At 48.3% G+C, this 23,376-nt stretch overlaps 2 protein-coding genes across 7 annotated transcripts in view; one reads left to right on the forward strand and one right to left on the reverse strand.

The window, feature by feature from the left end:
* Nucleotides 1–24: 24 nt before the first annotated feature.
* On the reverse strand, nucleotides 25–20,804 carry SAP130 (Sin3A associated protein 130). 5 transcript variants are annotated; one of them, XM_071566950.1, is made up of 21 exons: nucleotides 20,704–20,804; nucleotides 20,153–20,269; nucleotides 19,158–19,393; nucleotides 18,443–18,601; nucleotides 17,364–17,475; nucleotides 15,737–15,861; nucleotides 14,831–14,955; nucleotides 14,194–14,344; nucleotides 13,895–13,985; nucleotides 13,516–13,620; nucleotides 12,321–12,462; nucleotides 11,941–12,062; nucleotides 9,300–9,602; nucleotides 8,148–8,322; nucleotides 6,791–6,895; nucleotides 5,704–6,065; nucleotides 4,120–4,365; nucleotides 3,286–3,411; nucleotides 1,850–1,953; nucleotides 1,076–1,189; nucleotides 25–879 (listed from the first exon to the last, which is right to left on the reverse strand). In XM_071566950.1, exons 2-21 carry the CDS (start codon nucleotides 20,262–20,264, stop codon nucleotides 721–723), a joined length of 3,174 nt encoding a protein of 1,057 aa, XP_071423051.1. In that variant the 5' UTR covers nucleotides 20,265–20,269; nucleotides 20,704–20,804; the 3' UTR covers nucleotides 25–720. The 5 variants fall into 5 exon arrangements, with proteins under 5 accessions (XP_071423051.1, XP_071423049.1, XP_071423050.1 ...); XM_071566948.1 differs by having other exon boundaries at nucleotides 4,120–4,368; XM_071566949.1 differs by having other exon boundaries at nucleotides 8,148–8,325.
* A 2,046-nt stretch (nucleotides 20,805–22,850) lies between these two features.
* The window catches only part of UGGT1 (UDP-glucose glycoprotein glucosyltransferase 1), a 41,186-nt gene continuing 40,660 nt past the window's right edge, over nucleotides 22,851–23,376 (forward strand). For both annotated transcript variants that reach the window (XM_071566020.1, XM_071566021.1), the window contains exon 1: nucleotides 22,851–22,905. The gene's annotated coding sequence lies outside the window, so the exon portion shown is untranslated. The remainder of the gene's footprint in view (nucleotides 22,906–23,376) is intronic.

Genomic DNA, 23,376 nt, shown 5'->3' on the forward strand with positions numbered 1-23,376 from the left:
ACAAAGGTACACAAACTGCTCACATACAAAAACCTCCATTTCCTTTATTCATGTTTCAGGATGTATGTGGTACGTACAATTAACATGACACCAGCTACAGGAAGCCCCTCTGTTGCAGGAGGTACTTCAACACAAGTAGCCCAGAGCACCAACACAGACACACACACAGACACTACAATATCACTTTGAAATGATCCCCCCCCCACTTTGTTTCCTTTATTTTTTTCTTTTTAACTTGACAGCTAGGACTTCTGAGCCCTTGGAGATCCTTTGTGGCAGATCCCCTAGTGCAGTGGCACTGGTGTAAGAAGGCTGCTTCAGACACTGGAAGGTCAGAAGAACGAGAACTGAATGGGGTAACTGAAAGTGGTGTCATTTCCAACGCTCAGAAGCTTGGCTGCTGTCTGGGTCCATACCTGTATTTCAGCCTCCTGGTGTCCCCTGCAGAATCTCCTGTTACAGATGTGCCCATACCTGACACATCAGGAGGGTTAAACAAGTGGGACTGGAAAGACTTTAAAAAGGGATGAGCCTGAGAGAAATCTTTGTTCATTATGACAAGATCAAGGACAATGCCTTCAGTCACCAGGCTTCACATGTCCATCTCTTCCCTAAACTCACCCTTTTATTCAGATGCTCTGCTTAAAAATAAACCCAAACTACAAAAGGTTCAGCTCCATTCTGTACACGTTCTCCATTTCCAGAGTCATTAATCTGTCTTCAGACCTTCTCCTTTCGCTTTAACTTGGACACTTTCTTGACAGTTCCATTCTTGTTTAGAAGCTTCAAAACACGATCCTTGTGATCCAAGACCTTTAGCATGGAGTCTCGAGCCTCATTGATTTGATCCATCACGAGTTTACACCTCTGCATGTTCCCCTGAAAGGAAACACTTGTCGTTAGCACCAGAACGTCTGGTCTAAGCAATCCCTGTGCCTTCTCCTAATGCCTCTTGTAACTGATGACACAGAAAGTGAACCCACACGATTTTTTTAGACCAGCTTTTCTTAATGGCAGCTGGATACTTTGTAATTAAGGGTGAAGCAGTTTTGGGTTGAGAGGCCACAGGACATACCTGTATCAGTTCACTGATTCGATGCAAGTCGTCGTCGGTCGCTGCCTTTTTCTTGGGAATGAGTCCCTCCTGCAGGGCAGTCAGTCTCTCATACACATCGTGCTCCAAGTTTGTCTACAAGACATTAGTCCTTCATGAGAAGGGTCACTGCCAGGCTGGCAAATGCTTGCCCACGTTAACAAAGCTACACAGAGACGGTGACAATCCATTCCCCTCTCAGCTGCTCCTGTCTGTGATTCAGAAGATGGAGCCTCTGGCAAAGCATGGCACTACCGTTCCTACTAACACCCTATTCACAGGATTGCTCCTCTTCTGAATAAACATGGATCCTAACCACAGCTGCTTCCCCTACTGCTCACAATACTATTCCAGGAATGCAGAGGTTTTGGGGAGTTTGGTGCTAAAATGCAGAGCACCTACCTCACCCCCAACCTGAAACAGAAGCATCCAGGAATGTGGATCAGTGCTGCCTCCTCAGATCAGCCGCACCATCCCAAACAGACGCTTCTTCAGACCTGTGCATCAGCAGGAGGGAGTTGCCAGTTTTGATCATCTGTACAAAATACATCAGCTCTTATGTCTGGATCAAAACCAACACTCCAAGTTTCCAAGCCACTTATGCCACATTCCTGAGAAAGGGGAAAGCACATCCCACTCCCTTTGGGCACTACGCACGAGCTCCTTTATGGTATCCCAGTGTACTGAGTTTGTAACAACGTCCTCCTGTCTTACACAGCTCCGTGTTGCCCCACGCTGCAGGCCCCGTGCACCTACCAGCTCCACCAGCTGCGCCGCACAGAGATGGACCTTCCACCCTTGTGCACGACAGGACACACCCTTCTGATTGGCAATCTCCTGCAGCATGGCCTTCTTCTCTTCTGTCACCAGGAAACACAAAGATACAGCACTCAAATTTCAGGAGCTGGCCAGACCTCTCTTCTCAAACGACATCATTAACCCAAGTCCTGCTCCCCCTAAGTCCTAATAAATGACAGTAAGTAATGTTTTGGTTCAGACAGGAAACTGACTTCCCATCTGCCATGCAGCTGACTGTTCCTCTCACTTACTAATGGGTTATATGTATTCTAGAAGATGATAATATAACCCATTTTTTTCCCATTTAGGGAATGTACTGTACAGTGTTTCAAACACTGCATGAAAAGTATAAAGGCCATCTTGTACTACTTTTATTCCCTCCTTGATGGATTTATACAGTTGTGAAAACCCAGTCTACTTAAAAATTTTAAGATACTAGCTAAAAAGTCTAAAAGGCAGTATCTGACCTCTATTTTCCTCATATTAGAAAAAAAAGTCTTCTTTAAAAGCCCATTGGCCCAAGAAGGCCAATGGGATCCTGGCCTGAATCAAAACTAGCGTGGCCAGCAGGCCCAGGGCAGTGACCCTTCCCCTGGACTCTGCCTTGGGGAGGCCACACCTTGAGTGTTGTGTTCAGTTCTGGGCCCCTCAGTTGAGGAAAGAGATTGAGGGGCTGGAGCGGGGCCAGAGAAGAGCAACGAGGATGGAGAAGGGACTGGAGCACAAGTGCTGTGGGGAGAGGCTGAGGTTGCTGGGGGTGTTTAGCCTGGAGAAGAGGAGGCTCAGAGGTGACCTCAGCACTGTCTGGAACTCCCTGAAGGGAAGTTCTGGCCAGCTGGGGGTTGGTCTCTTCTCCCAGGCACTCAGCAATAGGACAAGGGGGCACGATGGGCTCAAGCTCTGCCAGGGGAAATTGAAGGTGGAGAGCAGAAAAAAATTCTTTCTAGAGAGAGTGCTCAGGCATTGGAATGGGCTGCCCAGAGAGGGGGTGGATTCCCCATCCCTGGAGGTTTTTCAACTGAGCTTGGCCGTGGCACTGAGTGCCATGATCTGGTAAAGGGACTGGAGTTGGACCAAGGGTTGGACTTGATGATCTCAGAGGTCTCTTCCAACCCAATCAATTCTATGATTCTATGATTTGTTAGCTGAAAAGACGAGTCACACTGAATCTTGGCAAGTGTTAGGTACTAAGTGAGAAAACTCAACTGCAGCCTATCATCACAGTGGTATCTTTTATAAAGTGACATCTTTCATAAGGATCCCTTTCTTGAGCAAGTTTCTATCACTGTGTGTAACTAGATTCATCCATAACCACACCATTTTTTGTTTTACAGAACTGTAGCCAATTCTGTGTAGTCTCCTTCCCCCCTTCCCTGCAGTATTCCTGAGCTGACCTTTGACTCGGACGTCGCTGTATCTCTGGAAATGGTGATAGGCAGCTTTCCATGGGTTGCGGTAGTGACGGAGCAGCGTGATGGGCGGCCTGGGACGCACCGGGACGTATCTGACACCTTCCTCATCTGCAAAAGGATCCAGGGAGAACGGCATTGTCATCACTGAGGAGTGAATGCAGCACATCAGCATCCACAGCAACATCAGCAGCAGATCAGCAAGAGCTACCTCGGACAAAATGTGTGTGGAGAAAGGTCATTTTCTGTAGGGGTGACAGTGAGTGCATCCCTTAAGGAAAGCTGTTTGGAGTGCACCTTAAAGAGAAGAGAGCTACCTGGAGTGTGTGTGTGGTCCTGTGACCAATGAGATGCTTTGGTCTATGTGAGGTGAATTGCTTAACCAATAATGACGTGACATGCTGGATGTGAGAGGATATAAAAGGTGTGGATGTTACTGAGTGAGATCAGAGCTACTAGGAACTTCTAGAACTATCTACTACTTCTGCTACTACTACTATGAGCTATAGTCTGTTAAACTATCTTGAATAAACTCTTGTAAGCCTTCTGATGCCTGCTGTGCCTGAGCTCTTCTGACCGTCATTCACGCTGCCCCTGGTACTCGGGATAAGGGGACCCCGGTAACAGGTGACCCCCAACGTACCCATATAATTTTCCCTGAACTGAATTACACAGAAAGTGGTGAGGAACAGATACTTGGATTCTCTATTACTCATATTTAGAAAGTGGAAGCATGACAGAGCACCTTCTCTGGGAAACAAACAGAGGAGAAAATACAGACACCTGAATAAGAAAAAAAGACATCAGAGATGACATTACCTATATACTCCTTTGGAGGAGACTTTCGCTTCTCTGCTTTCACCAGCAAACTTTTGGCAGTGGATTTCTCATCATCAGTGCTGTTTGTTTCCATCATGTCCCCCTCCTCTGTGGAGATGACATGCTGCTGCTTACGGGGTTTCTTCCTTGGGGAGGCACCAGGTGGCAAATCGCTTGGAGGCATGGAAAGGTTGTTGGCCAGCAGTGCCAAAGATGGGGACACAGTACTTGTAGCCAAAGGAGGGACTGCTGAGAGGAAGGAAAGAGAAGAACCCAAACCATCAGCAGTGTAGAGGCAACATATTGTTTGAACACTACCTCCAACAGTAGTTCCTGTTTCAGCACATTGTGAGGAGCATGGAGTGTATGAACAGGCCAGATAGTAAGCCAGCAGCAATTACTGGGGCAAGCCTGTAAGGTAAAGTCTTCAGTGTCTCATATATGAAGGCAGGAAGAAGGAGAGCAGAGCCAATTTGTCCCTCAGTTGCTTTATATTTGAAGCTTACATTAGTTTAAAGTTACAAAAAGGGATTCATGCTAGCACCTGTCTGTGTTACTGTAAGAAAAGACACCTCTGTATGTACACCAGCACAGATATTGCTTTTGCAGCAAGCAAGGCCCTTTCCTCTTGTCACAGGGGAACCAAAGCAGGATTTCAGCACTCTCTTTGCAGGAGTCTGCTTGTCTTGCCAGGCCCTCAGCACCCATTGGCAGGTCACCACAGTGACATGCATCTCTGGAGTTGGGCAGGTAGTCTAAGGGACACTCCCTGAGATTTAGAGGGAAAATCTCCATGAGCCATGACTAAGGCTGCAGCAAAAAATTTCTGGGATGGGATCTCTTGACAACTTGGCATACCCACAACTGCCAGAAGGAGACAGAACCACCCCAAATAGCTTAATGCTGTCTTGCTTGTGCTCCAGAGACACCTGTGGCAAGGAGCTGCTTCCTCACAGCATAATGTACAGCTTCCAGGAGAGCAAAAAAAACCAGCTAAACCCGAACTCTTACACTTATCAACATGAGGTATATTGATATAATTTTGCCACTATATAGTGTCCAATGGAAGGATTTAAATTTTACTGATCATGCTGTCTGATAGCAACTATGGCCAAGCTAAGTAAGGCAATACAACAAATATTTTGAGAAGTTCTAGAGAAAAATATGCATGAATCACAGAAGGGCCCCAGGAAGTCCTACTCTGGTCACGAATTCTTCACATATAAGAAAGGCCATTGGACCTGAACAGTAGGATTTGTGAGAAAACTGAATTTAACTGAGCTGTTCCACAATATATTGGTACCACTGCAGAGGATGTGCATTTTAGCCAAGGAATTCACAGAGACTCTCTGGAGTTGGATCACTTGAACATGAACAAAGCAGCCACAGAAAGAAGTGATTTCATGGGAGATTAGGAAGAAGGCAAAGACCTTTATGAGTAACAAGGCACATGCAAACCCTGGTGTTCTGAGCTACCATAGAACAGATGCCATTTCATTTTCAGGATGAAAGTGTTGAAATCCTTGTAATTCCCCCACTGTCTCAACAACAAAAGAAGCAACATGATGACTCCCAGCCACCTACCAGACACGGGTCGCATGATGTCCATAGGCTCCATCTCTTCTTTGATCTTGATCTCTGGTACCACAGGGCCCAGCACGGCTGACAGGGCACCGCTCATGGCGGGCGGAGGAGCAGGAGCTGCCACAATGGTGGTGGAGGTGGGTGGAGCAGTGGGGACAGCCCCTGGCATGGTGGACAGCGCTGCTGCAGGCTGTGAGGTGGGACTGGTTGCCGCAATGATGGTGGGAACGGCAGAGGGGGGCTGCTGGGAGGTGGGAGGCACCACGATGGTGGGCTGCTCGCCGCCTTGGTTAGACACTGCCTCCATGGACACAGGGACTGGAGTGGCCATGGACACGTGGATTTCAGGCTTTGGCTTGCCACTGTAACATAAAAAAAGGTAAAACAAAGTGAGGGGAACTGTGTCTCAGTCACGAACACCCACCACAAAGTGAACAAGCCAAACTGTGGAGTCAGACTATCCAGTTTTTCCTGCACCCACCTGCCTCAGTAAAGTGTTCAACAACAGAAGGCGGCTTCATCTCAGTTTCATTTCCTCCTCCACTCGCTTTCTAATCATTTGTTTTTATTACAGATACTACTTTTTTCCCCCACTCACTGTGAGAAGCAAATCTCATGACTAATTCCAGGTAACTTCAAAATACTTGTAAGAGGATCAAAACAGTTTCACAATGCAGTCAACAGGAATCTTTACCCAAAGCTGTACTGGCCTCATCCTCTGTAGGAGCTCCCACTGTGCTTAATAGATATAAACCAATAAACTGTAAAGCCACTGAACTCAACTGAAGCAGGGCAGAAGCTGCATTTACTTTATTCAGCACTAATTTCTAAGTACTGCAGAATAAAGTTTTGAGGCCTATCCCCTTACAACAGCACAGGGGTTTAGTTTGTTTCTGTGAAAGCTCATCATCACAGCTGTTAAAGGCACTGCTTCAGCTTCACAGCAGACATTTCAGATTTGTTCAAACAAATTCAAAATAAGTTTGCTTCCTGAAAGAAGGAAAAGCTCTCTAACAGCCAAAGAACAAAACTCAAAGGAATGTAATCAAACTGTTATGATGCAGTTGGCTGTTTCCTGAAATCTTACCCAGCAGGCCTTGGGGATCCAGACGTGCTTCGCATGGTGCTCTCCACACGTGTGCTTGTCACTTCAGGGGGCTGAGGGGGAATTAAGCTTTTCCGGACAGCCAGCCTGCAAGAGACAGAGGGATCGAGTGTTCCACCTCCCTGGTGCAACGACAGATATCCTTGAGATAAGGATAGGAAAGAATAAGCAAAGGAACCAGCTCTCGCTGACACAAAACAGGACAGGAGTTACAGCTGTATCACCGCTCTCTGTCTTCAGTACAAACAATTTACACAAAGAGTCTAATTTTACTTTTCAAATTAGGTATTATATTTTAAGATAAAAGATTAGTTGCTCTGGCCTAGTCTCCCCCCAATTTAGGGCTTCTCCAAGAACAGCAGTTTTCCTGTTATCCTACCAGTTGAACCACCTTGCTGAGACTGCAGGGCTCCAGCAGTGGACAGAGGGGTTTGGCCATGCTGCTGCCTGGCACTGCTGCTTCTACACTGAGCAAATCATCTGGAGCTAAACAGTTCTCAGACAGGCATCTACTCCCTTGAGCTGGACTAGACTGTGTCAGAGTCTGACTACAGGACCTCAAGCCCCAGCTATGGATGTTGGGCAGCACAGGGCTGATTGAAGTATTTTAGAGGCTATTCAGTCTCCCATGGGACCAGAAGTCAAACTGTTGTCTAAAATAATTAACCTCTCAAATGGAAACATTCTTTAGTGATCTACCTCTGCTTCTTTAATTTCTCTTACAGCTTTACAGCCTGCAGCTTCTCAGCTTTAAAAAAGGTTTCCACCCAAATAAAAAAATATGCCTTTTTAGTCTCATAGGACATATCAGTTCCAAACGTTTTCAGTCGTTAGCTGGGAGGAAATGCATTGTTAATTCTAAAGCTGCCTCTTGTCTCTTTATTCAGGCATTTAAAAATAGACAGGCAACATAAAATATTTTAACAGTTTAAGTTACTCTGTCCCTTTTTCCTAATCAGATTTCCCAGCAGGGTACTAATCTTATCCTTTGCACTCATCCACATATTCTTCCAAGAAAAGCACTGAAGACAAAGCACAGAATTCTAATTTTAGTAGATTATGAACTCTTTCTTTTTATTACACTAAGAAACAAAGCCTCAAATCCACTTTCAAAAGCTAGGAGACAAACTGTCCTTCTCATTTTATTACTGATAGTATAGAAAACTATAGCCTGCCTGGGGGGAGGAAAAGAAGCGTTTCACAGATCAGCAGGTTACTGACAACCACTGCTGACTGAATAATCTGCTAGAATTTTCCTTATCTCCACTCAAATGATTCCCTTTGGCCAGGCTGCATTGCACAGAAGTGTGATTAACACATCACCCTGGATTCCACTCACCCATCAGTGGCCGGTTTCTTGCGGAGGATGCTGGGGCGTGGGGAGGAGCCCTGGGCTGGAGCGCTGGCACTGGCGCTCTGGCTGTGTGTTTGCACAACTGTAGTTGCTGCAGTAGCTGTGTTGAATGTGTTGCTAATAGGATTGGCTACAATGGTGGCTCCATCTGCCAAGACTACTGCTGGGAAGGATGGATATGGACAGAACAGGGACAGAGAGGAGAAAGCAGCTGTTACTTTAAGGATCTGTGATGACAAAGCTGGTGTTTGCAGAGCATGTGCTGTCCATGCTCCCTGAGTCCCTCAGTCTCTAACTGCAGTGCTTTCTGACTGTTTGGTAAGCAGTGTCTTTCCCACAACGATGTGATCACATCTTCCACAGGGAAGATGAAACTACCTCCTGCCTAACGACTGCTACTAGGGAAATAACGTTTTCCAGAAGACATGGAAAATGCAGAAATCACTAGGGAGATCACCAACACAACTGGGCCAAGAGAATAACACTCCTAGTAGAGCCCACAGGGCAACACATGCCACTTGTAAGCAAGCTCCATAAGCTGTGCTTCTGTTCTGACCTCCTGCCAGAGCCTGTTTGGCCAACTAAGGGATGCAAAGCGTGCAGACAGCTGGGAAGTCACCATGCAGTGTCTGCCAGCTGTGCAGCAGAGTATTCCCTGAGCTGCCATATCCCACTCCTTCAGTAAGTTGTTGGGGCTTCACCAGATCAATTATTTTTTTTTAATGAAAGATGGTTTCTCTCACAATCCAAGATGAGGTCACCAACCACAGAAAATATGTGGCTGTATTCTGATTGCTCCTGGGACCTATTGTACAGCCAGAAGAGTTTAGAGAACATTGTTCACTTTGGAGGTTGCTTGTCCCACAGGGCCTTACTGACAGGATTTGTTTGAGCTCAGGCACTACCAGTGTTTTCCACTGAAGTAACCCAACCAAGGCTACCCACACAATCCACTCAGTACACATTAAAAATAGAGTGACTCAGAAATATTTGCAGGGAGAATACGTGCATGGATGTATTCAGTGTCCACCTGGACCACACAGACTGTAACAAGATCATTGTCAGAGCCAAATGTATAGGACAGCAGCTCAGCAGCTGCCCCGTGCCCAAGGCAAGGATGTGTCTGGCTGATCTTACCTGAGGTCTTGGTGTCGCCCTGTGACTGCTGGGCCCCAATGGGTGCTGGCTGCAGCCCCTGTGTGCCGATTGGAGCGGCGGGGTGGAGTCCCTGTGTCCCGATGGGGGCTGGCTGGATGCCCTGGGCACTGATGGGAGCCGGCTGGATGCCCTGGGCACTGATGGGAGCCGGCTGGATGCCCTGGATGTGCCGGGCATGGGACGCATCGACCGTCATCAGCTGCATGGGGTTGAGGTGGACAGTGGAGGCCACTCCAACGCCGGTCTGAGCTGTTATGGCTGAGTTGGGCGCCTGGGCTGAAACTGGGAGAACAGCACAGACACCTCAGCACACCTACCCAGCAGGTCACCTCAGTTTCGTCTACTACCTGCCACTCAAATACTAACTTTCAAAGACTGTTTTTTGCTATGAAAAATTAATTTGCCAGCCTGCTTGTTGCAGTAGTAAATTTGAAAGCAGAGAGGCCAGACTGCCAGGAGAATTAAACATTACTTGTGATTTTCATTCTACTTTTTATTTCAAGTTGCAACAAGAGAGAAAAGATCAAGTTTGAGTCTACTTTCATTTAGACTCAAAATGCAGTCTCAGAAAGCTGTGCTCTACTTTTGCTCACTATCTTATTTTACAATACTTGTAAGTACCAACATGTGGCATTTTCTCTACTTAAAAAAATAAATGAACAAAATCAGAAGCCTAAGCAATTTCTTATTCTCTGAAGGTGACTCAACTCTAAAGTTGAGTACAACCTCATCTGGCTTAGAACAGGGCTCACAATTATAGGCTGGATTCCACAGCTCAAATAAATACAAAATCTTTTAGGGGCAGAGTAATGTTCCCAATGAAACACCTGATCTAAGAAGTTGAATTAATTTGAATAAATCAACAGCTCTAAGCAACGATGATTCCATCTCTCCAGATCCACTATCCGGCGTATTACAGTTCTCCCAGGCAGCACTTAACAACACTGTTGGATGATCTCCAGGTTTCCAGTCCCCACAGAGCTGCACCAGGATTTCTGCAGCCACACACAGAATGCAAGTGTGTGCTTGCCAACAATGGCCTGCCTTGCTAACAGTGCAGAACAAGCTGGTTTTGTCACTGACACATGATTTCCATCAAGTTCTTGTGCTGACAAGACATTCTAAAAACAGCTGTCAAAACCCTGAAATCTGCACCAGGTCCCTGAAAATGTCTCTGTGTAAAGCATTGCATATTAATTCTCTTAGTGGAACACCTTACACAAAACACTATTGTTGCAAAACTTTCTACCCAACAAAATCCTTCTGGGATACTATGTAAAACACAACTAGCATTTGGAAAGCCAAAGCCAACGTTCTTCCTCCAATTTGTGCACCAAACTCTCCTTATCTCAGTGATCTTTTAAAAAGTCTCCTCTGTGTACTTTCACCTAACTCCTCATCTGGCTGTGCTCGTAGCATGTCCCTCCTCACACCCTGAACAACCTGACTGCTGTTGTCACCACCAGCTACCACAATTAATACCTTCAAGTCAATTAACAAGCAAAACGTCTCTGTCAATGATCTCCTGATGAAGAACACACCTCTGCTTTTCTAAATATTAGCATTAACCTACCATCACCAGAGTACACTATCAAAACTGAACTCCTGACCACATGCAATCAGATTCTGCCAGGGAAGGTTTAGACTGGATATTAGGAAAAAAAGACCTTCCCAGAAAGGCTTGTCAAGCCCTGGCACAGGCTGCTTAGGAAAGTGGTGGAGTCCCCACCCCTGGAGGGACTTAAAAGTGTGGACACGGCAAGAGGGGACATAATTTAGTGGTGGGCTTGGCAGTGTTGGGTTAATGGTAAGATTGATGATGTTTAAAAGGTCTTCCCCAGGCTAAACAAGTCCACAATTCTATACTTTCCCATTCAATAAATGGGCTTTGACACCTCTCAGTCCTTCTGAATTCCCTCAATACTGCTCATACTGCCAGCAGACACAGATATTCCAGGAAAATCCAAATCATGCATGTTCCCACAGCCTGCAGAGTGGACATTATCACATTATATAGTGCCCTAAATCATCCAGTAAGGCAAAAATGCTCCAGATTGTGTCACAGAATGACATAAGTCTGTGTTGACCACATAAGCTCATACTATTCATCACTTTTTTGACTGCAAATTACTGCAACAGTTCAAATACATTAAATGCTCTATTCTCCTAAACACAGCACTAATGCAAGTGTGCAATGCATTTTTGCTTTTCTTGGTTTAGGTTTCTCTCTCAAACTGTATATTTATGTGGAAAGATATTAAAAGGACTTATCAGAACACCAGGAAATGAAGATGCATTAAAGAGCTAGCTTGGTTTTGGAGGATTTGAACTATTTGGATTTGTTGCATCGAAAACTTTTACTTACAGAGATGCAAACCCCAGGATATCAAACGTGAAACTCCAAAACCTGTTATGAGCTGGATTTAGCAGGCTCTGTAGTAGTTCAATACCACTGTGCCCATTAATTTTCCCCTTAGCCAGCAAGTTGTCAGAGGCTTTTTGAGACTAATTGTCAGAATCAAGCATAAAATCCTTTTAGCTCATTCCATCACTAAAGCTTATAGATAAGGTAACAGCTCAACAAAGCACCCTGAGTCTGCTGGCCCCAAGTGGGTCTTACCTGGATACTGGCGGATGGTGGACACGGAGCTGGTGATGGGGGTGTAGGTGTGTGCAGTCAGAGGGTAGGCAGAGGGGGGGTATGTAGGTAAGAAATACTGGAACTGGACAGGAACCGACTGCCTACAGGCATCAAAGAGAGCAAGTGTTACACACACGAGTTCAACAGTTCACATTCAACCCCTTCAACCCACTCCCTGCCCTTTGCAATCTCATCTTAATAAGCTATCAAGTATCTCAACTATCGTGATGGATTCAAAACTACCAAACACCCCACTGGGTTTTGAAAACATTATTTTCAGCATATCAGAACCTAGAAAACCAGCAGGGCACTCAAACCCTACTCATACACTTTCATTGACCAAGCTGCTTTCTCCCCACCTGTTGTCATTCCTGGTTTCCATGGCTACTGGGTTTGGAGATGCCCGGTGACTGGACAGAGGTATAAGGTTACTTCTCTCTGCTGTGTAATCAGACTGGATCCGGGGAGAAGTGTGAGTGATTTGCTGGGGAACCACTTTAGCTGCATAAAGACAAACAAATAATCAATTAACAGTCAAAGGAGAAGTTGGTAAGCACTGCAAAGGCAATATTAATTATCCTGTACAACCAACCAATACTACTCCCTTCTCTCTCAACCCAGAATAATCCACCCCATCTCCTGATGATCTACTATGCACAATGATGGTAAGTTTCTCTCAATAGCCTGAAGAGAAAGGAGAACAAAGAAATTCTTCTCATAGGTTTGTACCAGAGTAAATGGTTATTCTAAATACATATATAAATTATACTTGCTAACAATGTCACTTCAGTGAATGACATTTTTTTTAGGATCAGCCCACTCCCTTCTGCTGTCAAGAACTTAAGTTATCCAAGTTTTGAAAGCAGAACTTCAGAGACCAAGGGAAATGAGATCAAGGAAGACAAGTATATGTGGACAGAGGCCACGCAAAGAAAAACACCTACAAAGGCTTTGAAGATGTAAATAGATGTAACACTGATGTACAGAGATACAACACTCCCCCGTGGAAATTTATGGCCAAAAACGACATTGTAAGATCTCAAAGGAACAAGGCAATGAGCAGGAAAATAGAAACAAACAAAAGGAATCTTATGCAGTTCTGTAGGAAATATCTCAGGCAGATTCCACACCCAGGGAAATAAAGTTCCCACCTTCAGACCTTAGAATTTTACCTCCAAAATGAATACACTAATCACACTTGACTAGGCTACATCTAACACCCCAAGAAGCACAGGAAATAACTTAAAAATCAATTAATTCTATTGTCAAGCAGTTACAACTTTTAGCATACCCAATGCAGGCTCTAAAATGCCAAAAGACTCAAATTTGTCTAAAAATTCAACAGAGGAAGTAAATGAGCCACTTTATTACTTACTTTTCTAGAACATCTATCTATTCCTGAAAGAATTGAACAGCAGACCTGTTAACTGGTTTCTCCCAGCTTAAACTGATTTTCTTCCCCTCCTTAATTTGCTAACATGCACAAACACTGCCAGCATAAACAGAAAACTGAAGGAACAGCTACACACTCTTCTAAAAACTGAAATCACTCACCAACGGGGATGTTCGAGGTTGTGACAGCTGTAGCATGGGAAGAATGAGAGGGCATTGTCATGGTAACAATGGTGCTTGTAGGCGCTTGGGTGTGAGATACAGAACCTAAAGAAAAAAATAGTAGTAAGAAACCTTTCTTTGGAGCCCTACCATGCCAGTGTGTCTCTATCCAAATGACCCCCAAACCAGACAACCTCCCTGAACAGCCCAGTGATTTCTCTCCTGAAACCTGCTCACACATTTCCAAATGCAGTTTTTACCACAAAAAAAGACTTGCTCAAAAATTATCAGGTTCCTTATTCAAAGAGAAAAGCCAATAAAAACCAACAACAAAACCTACACCCCATGACACTTCCACAACAGCATTATAAACACTCACCAGCTGTGGTTGCTGAAGCAATGGTATTTGTTGCCAAAATAGGTGCCACAGTTGCTGCTGCCACTGGAGTACCAGTACTGAAAATGGTTTTCTAGGAAAAGAAAAGAAAATTTTACAGTTAAAACACTGTGAAGACATTTCAAAACTATACTTAGTATGCAATCATGTTGCACTGACTGTAAATAACAGCAATTTCTAACCTCATTCTAACACGTTTCCCAAATTCAATCTTAGCCCTCCAGCTACAAACACAGGAGACACCTGAAGCAGCAGGAGGGCATTTCCTTGTAGCAGTTTACCTGAGCCATGGTGTGGAGCTGTGGCTTCTGTGTGCCTATGGCGGGGTGGGAGGGCAGCGTGATGCGCGTGGCCGTGTCCCGGGGCTGCGCCGGCCGCTGGATGCTGATGGCTGCCGAAGGCGGGTGCTGCTGGATGGACAGCGTGGGGCGGCTGCAGAGAGAAAAGGAATCATCAAGGAATGGGAAAGGTAAAATACAGGGACACACATCAGGCCTCAGCCTCCTGTCACAGCAGCACTGCAGTCAAGTACATGGCAAAACAACGTAAGTAACTTGAACTATGCTGTTCTGTCTCACCTGCCCAACGCAGCCAACCAGGAGGGTATTTTATGTCAGGGATGCTTTTTAATATTCACGTGTCACTTTTCACTATGTCTTCATAAAAAAGATGGGCCAAATTAGCCACAAGTTCTTGCAAGAGAACCTCTGCTGTCCAGGGAGCAGGACTACACTAAGTTCTTTCTCTCACCACCAAGCAACACTTCACATTTATACTCGTTTTTAGTCAAAGAACTGAATGCATTTGCACTGTGCAAGCATTACTATTTTGGTATTGTATCATCCCACACCTAGAAGATTATCAGCTCTGGATGATTAAGAAGCATTTCCCCTTGCTGCAGAGCAGTGCAGGTTTTACCTGAGGGTTGACTCTGTAGCATGTGCTGTTGTTGTGGTTATAACAGGGGACTGAGCTCTCGTGGCAGAGACAGTTGCCACCACTGCAGGAGGAATAGCGCTTGAAGTCGTCACAGGAGGACGAGACTGTAAAAAAGGAGCCAGAGAGAGAACATTCAGAAAAAAGTTCTGCAGTTTAGAGAGTAACTAGGAATTACTTGGTTAAAGGTGGCTTTCCTACACCTTTGTCACTACATTTTGGCATTCTCAGACATTTAGTCTTTCTGAATTGATCTACAAGCTCCTATGCAGATCTGTCCTGGTTTTTAACACATGTACATTATATGGGTCAGTAACCAACAAAGTCAACAAGACCAGATCTCCTGAAGGTCTTCAGGAAAAAACCTGAAGGTCAGTTCCCTTCAGAATGAAAAGAAATCCTGATCCAAGCATTCACAGGAAGTCAGAGGTGATTACCTCAAGATCTTAACTGAAAGCACACAGTGAAGTTTAACCCTCTATCCCAACACTGAACACTACCATTACTGTAGGGTACAATCTTTTCCTTATGTACATATATAAGCTGAGATATACAGAAGCACAAGAAAATGAGATTTTAAAAATTCTACATCGATTCATATATTGAAGAATAAATCAACACTAGCACATTGGAACACACTTTTCAGACTTTAAAACTTGAGCATGTCTGGACTAAATCATCTTCCCAGTTTCTAAGCACTTTGGAGACAGACAAAAACCCCAATTTCTGGCACAAAGTCTATGAAGGAAATAAAGAAAATAGACCTGGAAGAAAGTTCAGAGTAGCCTCAGCCCAGTAAATAGGCAATTAGAGATTATACGTTACAGGTGTGCCAAGGAAGAGTTTGGAGCTGGCGGGCAGTGCTGTGCAAAGCTGGCTGCTACCTGCCTGGATTGGCTGGTGGATGATGTGCTGAACTGCTGGCTGAGCTGTGGCTGCATTTGGCAACTGGGAAGCTGGTCTCAGGACTGTAGTTACTTTGGAACTGGACATCACTGCAGCAGCTGCTGCACCTGGGGAACAAACCAATGTGTTAAAATCCCCATGCACCCAACGGCTCCATCATGACTCCTGATATATTAGCTGGTATTTCAGTTCTAATCAATTCCATGTGCATGTCAGTTCAGGTGATGTTGGTTTCAAAATATACCTTTCAACAAATATACATAAGGTTCACAAAAGCATGTGGGGATGGGTAGGTATTATTCTAAACTAACTGGCTTCAGTAGTACTTCTTATTCCCCCATAATAGCCTCGTATTGCCAATCCAAGGTTTTCTTACTCCATCTTAAGGAATTCAGGTGATTACCAGGCTAATGTGTAAATAAGTCACCTGATACCAGCAATGATCTCACTGCACCTGATGAAGTTCAGAATTAAAATACACATGCAATAGAAGAAAACCAAAACAACAAGAAGTCCCTACACAAAATAAAACAAGCAGCCACACCTCCCTCCCCCCAAAAAACAAAACTCCACACCAATTAAACCTGCAATTGATTGTCTGTTTGATAACTCTTGATCATAAAAAAATCACTGTAGAAGGCAAACAGCTTTGTAATCAGTTGGTGGACTAGACTTCTGTATGTGTCCCTAATAGAAATTAATACCTCAAAAGTTAATACTCAAGCCATGAGAAAAAAAGCAGGAAAAAAGGGAAAATATGCACTGACAGTCCCAGTGTGGCAACTGTCCCACAAGAATCAAGTGAATAACACTTTTTTAGCTACAAAAAAGCTGCATAGTCCTTCCAATTTCTCTAGTTAAAGAAGATACAGTCTTTGCTCACCTCAATTTGCTTTTCTTGAGTGACCAAATAACATTGAATATAAAAGGAAACAGAAATAACAAATGGTACTTGGAATTCAGATAGGTTTAAAGTTGATCTATAAACCTAACCCATAAGACTTTGGAAGTAAAGCTGCAGTCAGAAATCAGACAGGCTGTATTCAGCACAGGGCTGCATTAAGGGGCTGATCTCCTTACAAGCTGTAGCAGCAAAAATCTTGGGAGACAAGAAGCTTGTGGTTATCACCAGCATTTATCCCATGGCTAAATACAAATGCATACAATATGATGTGTTAGCATGCACAGAAATGCATGGGTGGTCCTGTGACAGGGGAGCACAAGACTGTGCTTCACAAGTGCCCAGGTGCCACTGCCATAGGTGAGCAATCTTGCTACCAAAAATGTACATGACATTTTGTAGGGCAGGTCAGTCTCTACCGGTGGGTATTTTTTCTTCAAAGTGTTGACTGTTTTAACAGGACAGAACTAGACCAACAGATGTGCTGGTATCTGCCAGTATTTTAAACACTGTCACACAGTCCTGCCCTAAGTGGCTGATGGCAACATTAATTCCTAAAAGGCCAGCAGTCAGTCACTCACTCATACCAGCAGATTCAAACACAAAGCAGCTGCATTAGCAGCAATGGGGATTTCAGAGGTGAGGGCTAGAGGCACAAAGCTGAGAGGCTGTGAATAAAAGGCAGGGATAGCACAGCCAGATCTTTACCTCGGGGCAGGTGAGACGCTCCAATGTGCAGGGGGGGCCCAGGAGCGCTACTCCTGATGATGGACATCTGCACGTTGGTGGCCATGATATGATGCAAGTTACTGGGATGCCCCTACAGAGTTCAAGAACAAAGCAACAGTCAGCTGTGTTGACAAAAACTAACGGCCACAGCACTACCAGACCTAAGACTAAAAGCCAGAAAAGAGATTTTGAAGAACAACTTGGTGTACCAAGGTTGCATGCATTACAAGTTGAGAAAGATGCAGGTTTTTGTAGACAGTAAAGTTACAGATCCTGCTGGCACTGGAAGATGTAACACTTATCTGTTTCACTGACATTTTTATAGTTGGTGCTTGAGTGACAGTCACCCAGCAGTCACCCACAAACCACCACAGAGATGGCTCTTCTGCCATTAGTGACATTAAGGCATAGTTTCATACCACCCCTCCAATAAAGTTGAGAGAATGGTGGGAATCTGGCAAATACTGCAACAAATTAATTCTATTTTCTTATAGTTCTGGACTTCCCAGGAATATTAACCAAGATAAATCCACTGAAATTGCTGCATGTCCTTAGCCAGACTAACTGAAATCCAGCTAAAGGCACTTTACATCAAAACCCTGAGCCTGCAGAGTGTTCTGACAAATTAGTTTCAAACAAGAACACACTGAAAACTCATGAACTGTTCACCAGTCTCTTCTGATCTGGCCCAGGAGAACAGAACACTGCAGTGATAGATCCCAGCAGTTTCTCTGCAGTAGAAATCCTCCAAGTGACACTGCCACAGTACAAGCTTTTTAGAAAAGACTCAGCTTGCAGGCATGGCTCTGCCACAAAATCCTGGCTGTGCTACCTCAGTTGGATTATTACAACCAATCAGCAGCTTTGTAAAGAGCTGATGATAACTGAGATTGAGGTTTAATGCTCCAGGCAGAACTGATCCAACAGTCAGTAGCACTGAATAGGGAAACTTGCTTTCTTTACCTTCCCTCCTGCTGCAAAAGCCCCCCTCAGTTGTACCAGTGTTAGCACTGATTTGACCATGCAGATGGAACAGAGAAGCCACCAAAGAGCCAAACCTGTTGCCCACTGATTGTTGCCACAGGAATTGTTGGAGCCTGTGGTATGTTGCTTTCCATGGTCACAGTCACCTGCCCAGGGACCTTCGTGGGAGCTGAGAGAGTAGAAGGTGGAGCAGGAGCGATGGGTCGGCTGGGCATGGTGGGCTTCAAGGGAGGCTACAAGAAATGGGAAGAAAGAAACATTGGCAACTTCAAATGAGAGCTCAGTGTTGAAGCAGAAATCATTTTGGGGAGTGAAAGCCTGGAGAGAAAGTTTATGCAAGTATGGCTAAATAGATGGACAGAAAGATACTGAACTTTTAGTTATTTCAAACTAAGAAAGGGACAAAAAAAGTACTTTTGTACTGGAAATATGCAGCTGATAGCATACAGTGTGAGTCACCAGGGGAATCTGTCAGGGGTATGGTATTGGCCCACCTGGGTATTAACAGTCAATTTGATATCTTGCTGAGGAAAAAGATTTCATAAACTGGTTGAAATCACTGTTCTCTTAAGACATAAAATAAAATACACCCCTCAAAAATCATGCTGAGCTCCTGGGACGTGTATCATCTGGGCCAGCCAAAGCCACACAGCACTTAGCAAAAGCATGGAGGGAAAGCTCCAGAAACAAAAGCAGAGAAGGTTTTGGTGTAATTTATTTTTTCTCAAAACTAACTCATAATACAGATTGTATTTTTTTCCTCCTTTGAATCAGGAAGCTCCTCATTACCTTCATAAGTCCATCTGAAAAGGAAAGTGGTACAGCTGGAGTCAGATGTGCTGGTGGTGCTGTCACTGTCACAGGAGCACCAGACTGGACAGGGTGGTGCTGTGTCAGCATCTGGACCTGTGGATATGGCCGGACCACCACTGGCTCCTGCTTTTCCTCCCGAGGCTGGATGGAGCCACCAGGGCCCAGGTGCTCTCTGGGAGCAACTTCTGAGTCACGACTGGATTCATCAGTCACTAGTGAAAACAAGGAGGAAGGGGAAAATTGTTAACAAGTTCGCCTTGGTCACCCACTTGTCAGGGATGAGCTGTCAGAAACGTCTAAATTAAAGAAACTCGCCCTTACAATTAAGCCTATTCCAATGATGATTACCCTGGGAACTGTGGCACTGATTCTGTCTGTTCCCCTCAGAACTCACTAGCCTGGCAATGCTGGGCAAGCCCGGGTCAACTCTGAGAAGTCCATTTAAATGCATTCTTTAAACAAAGATTGACTAACTTTGCTTTCATGTGAACAATACTTCATTATCTAAGCAACTGCCATCAAGTTCCACATCAGACAGCATGAAAACCTCTTCATTTAATGCAGTATATCTGAATCTCAAGCTGATACATAAGTGTAAACTCTCCTGAAAACGAAGCTGCTCCCCCTTCAGTCACCTCTGGTGGCCTGCGGAAAACCTGTCACTGTGGCAGGGACAGCAGGAGCTACATCAGATGTTCCCATGTCCACTCACCACTTTTAAGAGCACACAGTGGAGGAGCCAAGGCGCAGCCGAGCAAAGACACCTGGCATCGAAGACACAACCCTGCAGAGTCGGCAGCTAAACTGGTTCTCACGCTGTTCTCCCCACGCGTGACGGTGGCAGCTTTCGGGCCGGCTGTCACCTCTCGAGTGGCCGCCCCGCTCCTCCCGCCCAAGGGGAAAGGGGAAGGGGCGCCGGGATCGCTCCCTGACCCTGGAGCGGAGCGCTGCGGGGCCAGGATGGCGCTTACCTGGGGCGGCGGGGGCGATGATCCCGGCGGAGCCGCTGGTGGGGATGGGCGGCGGCGCTGGCCCCATGGCGGCGGGCGGCGCGCCCGAGCGGGGGAATTGCTGCGAGCTCATGTCACCTGCGGGCAGCACGGCCGTTACATCGCGACACGCTCGGCTCGGCCCGGCCCCGCCATCGCCGCCCCCTCGCTGTCCCCGGGCGCGGGCGGCGCGGGGCCAATGGCGGCGGGGCGGCGCTGGCCAATCAGCGCCCACCGTGCCCGCCCCGCCCCGCCCCGCCGTGAGGGCCGCAGGGCCCGGATGTGCCCGGCAGAGCGGCGGCCCCGCCGCCCCGCCCCGCCCCAGCAGCGCTCTGCCCCGCTGCCCAACCTCCCCGCCTCTCTCCGCTCCCCTCGCCCCGCTCCCCTCCGCTCCCGCCAGCCGCAGGCTCGTTCCCCTCCCCAGCGCCGCCGCCGCCGCTGCGCACTGAAGCGGTGGCCACCGCCCGCCACCTACAGCCCTTCCCCGGAGTCTCCCGCGGCGCCCGCAGCGGGGCGGTGCAGTGGGGCAGTACCTGTGCCCGGGGCTCTGCCGCGCACCGGCCCCTCTGCGCGGTGTCCCCGCGGCGTCGCCGCCGCTGCCGAGCTCCGAGCGCCGCTTCCGCCGCCGCCGCCGCTGCCCGCGCCCGATTGGCCTGGCTCGGCCCCGCCCACCGCGGGTTCCCGCTTCTTATTGGCTGCCGTCTTTACCCCGATGGCCGCCGGGAAGTGTAGTCCGCTCTGGTGCTCACAGCTCTCGCGAGGCGCGGGAGGGGCGGTGCCGCGCCGGGGCGCGCTATTGGCTGCGCGCCGGGAGGTTTCCCGGGAAACGCGGGGCGGGAGGGGCGGCTGCGAACGGCGGCCCGGGCTGGGCCCAACCCCAATCCCGGGCCCAACCCCAACCCCAAGCTCAACCCCAAGCCCAACCCCGACCCCAACCCCAACAACCCCAACCCCGCGTCCTGCATTCCGCACCCGCACCGCCACTCCGCGTTCTGCACTACACACCTCGCCCCCCGACCCCGCACCACCCCGACCTTGCTCGCGGGACACCCGGACACGGCCCTGGCCTTGTCTGCGGGCAACACAGTTTTGCTCTTGAGTCAGGGCAAGGAGACTTCATAAATAAACTGATGGCATCAATAAATTCCTGACCCCAACAGCCCCGCTGCCCTTGGCACAGCTGTTTGCTACTCACTGGGGCAGAAGGGGAAAAAAACCAAATCCCCAAACACAAAACCTTGTTGATCACATTGCAGTCTGGAGAACACCATGTGCAGGTTTGGTTACACACAGCTCAGAACACCAGTTTTCCATGACATCGTTTTCATGTCTTTGGGCTCAGAGATGAAGGCAGACAACATCTGTCATGTTCACAGTTTTAATGTTTTAAAATGCAACCAGAAAGAAAACCTTTGAAATTACAGTAAGTAATCCCTAGCTCTGCTTTGCAAACTTTAGTGTTTGTGTTGTGAACAGCCTTGCAAAGAGCTGCTGAGGAAGTGCTGGCACGGGCAGTGCCTTGCTCTGGAAGGACACCACTCCCCATGATGACCACCGACCTGTTCTGTGGCTCAGCCCTTGGGACACTCCCTTACCCTTGCCGAAGTTACTGTGCCTGAGTGGACTCTCTGCTTTATTCTGGCTCTACATCTTGTGTGAGACCCCAGTTTTGCTGCTCCATCCCTGTGACTCAAAGCCCCCAGCGACACTCCAGAGTGCTCAGAGTGTGGCAGGCACAGCTGGGCACAGAGAATGGCTAAATGGAGTTGGCTTCCTCGGGTTGCAAAAGGGACAGTTCAAAGGAGTTCTAATGGGGAGAGAGATAAATGAAGAACAACTGACTTAACCTGCCATGTACTGCTTTCAGTTTCCTCTCGTGTTTACACTGTAAATGAACGAGCAAGGGAAAGAAGCAGCTCTTTGTACACGGCCTCCTTCCAGCAGCACAGGCTGCCAACTAATGGACGCGCTGACGGAAACGCAGGATCCACCTTTGCCTCCGGCGCTACGTCTTTGAACCGAGACTGCACAGAAGTACTGGGAAAGCGCCTGCTGTTACCACGGACGCCAACCGGGGCCGGGGCTCTCCCGCCAGCCCGCGGCAGCGGGGAAGCCGCTCGGCCCCTCCATGTCCCCGGCCCGGCCCGGCTGTCTGTTCCCTCCGTGCCCCCGGCCCGGCTCGGCCGCCTGTCCCCTCCGTGCCCCCGGCCCGGCTCTTCCGCCCGTCCCCGCCATGCCCCCGGCCCGGCTCTGCCGCCCGTCCCCTCCGTGCTCCTGGCCTGTCCCGGCCGCCTGTCCCCGCCGTGCCCCCATCCCGGCACTGCCGCCCGTCCCCTCCGTGCCCCCATCCCGGCCCTGCTGCCTGTCCCCTCCGTGCCCCCATCCCGGCCCTGCTGCCTGTCCCCTCCGTGCCCCCATCCCGGCACTGCTGCCCGTCCCCGCCGTGCCCCCATCCCGGCCCTGCTGCCTGTCCCCGCCGTGCCCCCATCCCGGCACTGCTGCCCGTCCCCGCCGTGCCCCCATCCCGGCACTGCTGCCCGTCCCCTCCGTGCCCCCGGCCCGACTCTGCCGCCCGTCCCCTCCGTGCCCCCGGCCCGACTCTGCCGCCCGTCCCCTCCATGCCCCCGGCCCGGCCCGGCCTTCACTGCGCCGCCGCGGCGCCGCTGGCCCGGCAGCGACAGCAGCGGAAGCGGAAGCGGCGGCACCGGGACGGAGCGCGGCGGCGGCGGCTGCAGGTGCGGGGGGTCCCGGGGCACGGCCCGGCCGTGCGGGAGCGACTGTGCGGGAGGGCGGAGGGAGGGCCCCGGGCCGCCTCCGCCGTGCGGGGCGTGGGGCGGCCGAAGGGGCACGGGAGGGGGAGGTCGGTCGGTGCAGCAGGGCCGGGAGCGGCGGAGGCCGCGCTCGCAGCTCATTCCCTGCACCATTAACGACCTGGCGGCCCGGGTTTGGTGTGTGTGCTGAGCCCTTGGCCCGGATTTGGTGTGTGTGCTGAACCCTCGGGTTTGATGTGTGTGCTGAGCCTTTGGTGGCTCTGCTTTGGTGTGTGTGCCGAGCCCTTGGCCCGGGTTTGGTGTGTGTGCCGAGCCCTTGGCCCGAGTTTGGTGTGTGCTGAGCCCTCGGGTTTGGTGTGTGTGCGCTGAGCCCTTGGCCCGGGTTTGGTGTGTGTGCGCTGAGCCCTTGGCCCGGGTTTGGTGTGTGTGCGCTGA

This window comes from Pithys albifrons, chromosome 11 (genome assembly GCF_047495875.1).
Source record: "Pithys albifrons albifrons isolate INPA30051 chromosome 11, PitAlb_v1, whole genome shotgun sequence".
NCBI lineage: Eukaryota > Metazoa > Chordata > Aves > Passeriformes > Thamnophilidae > Pithys > Pithys albifrons.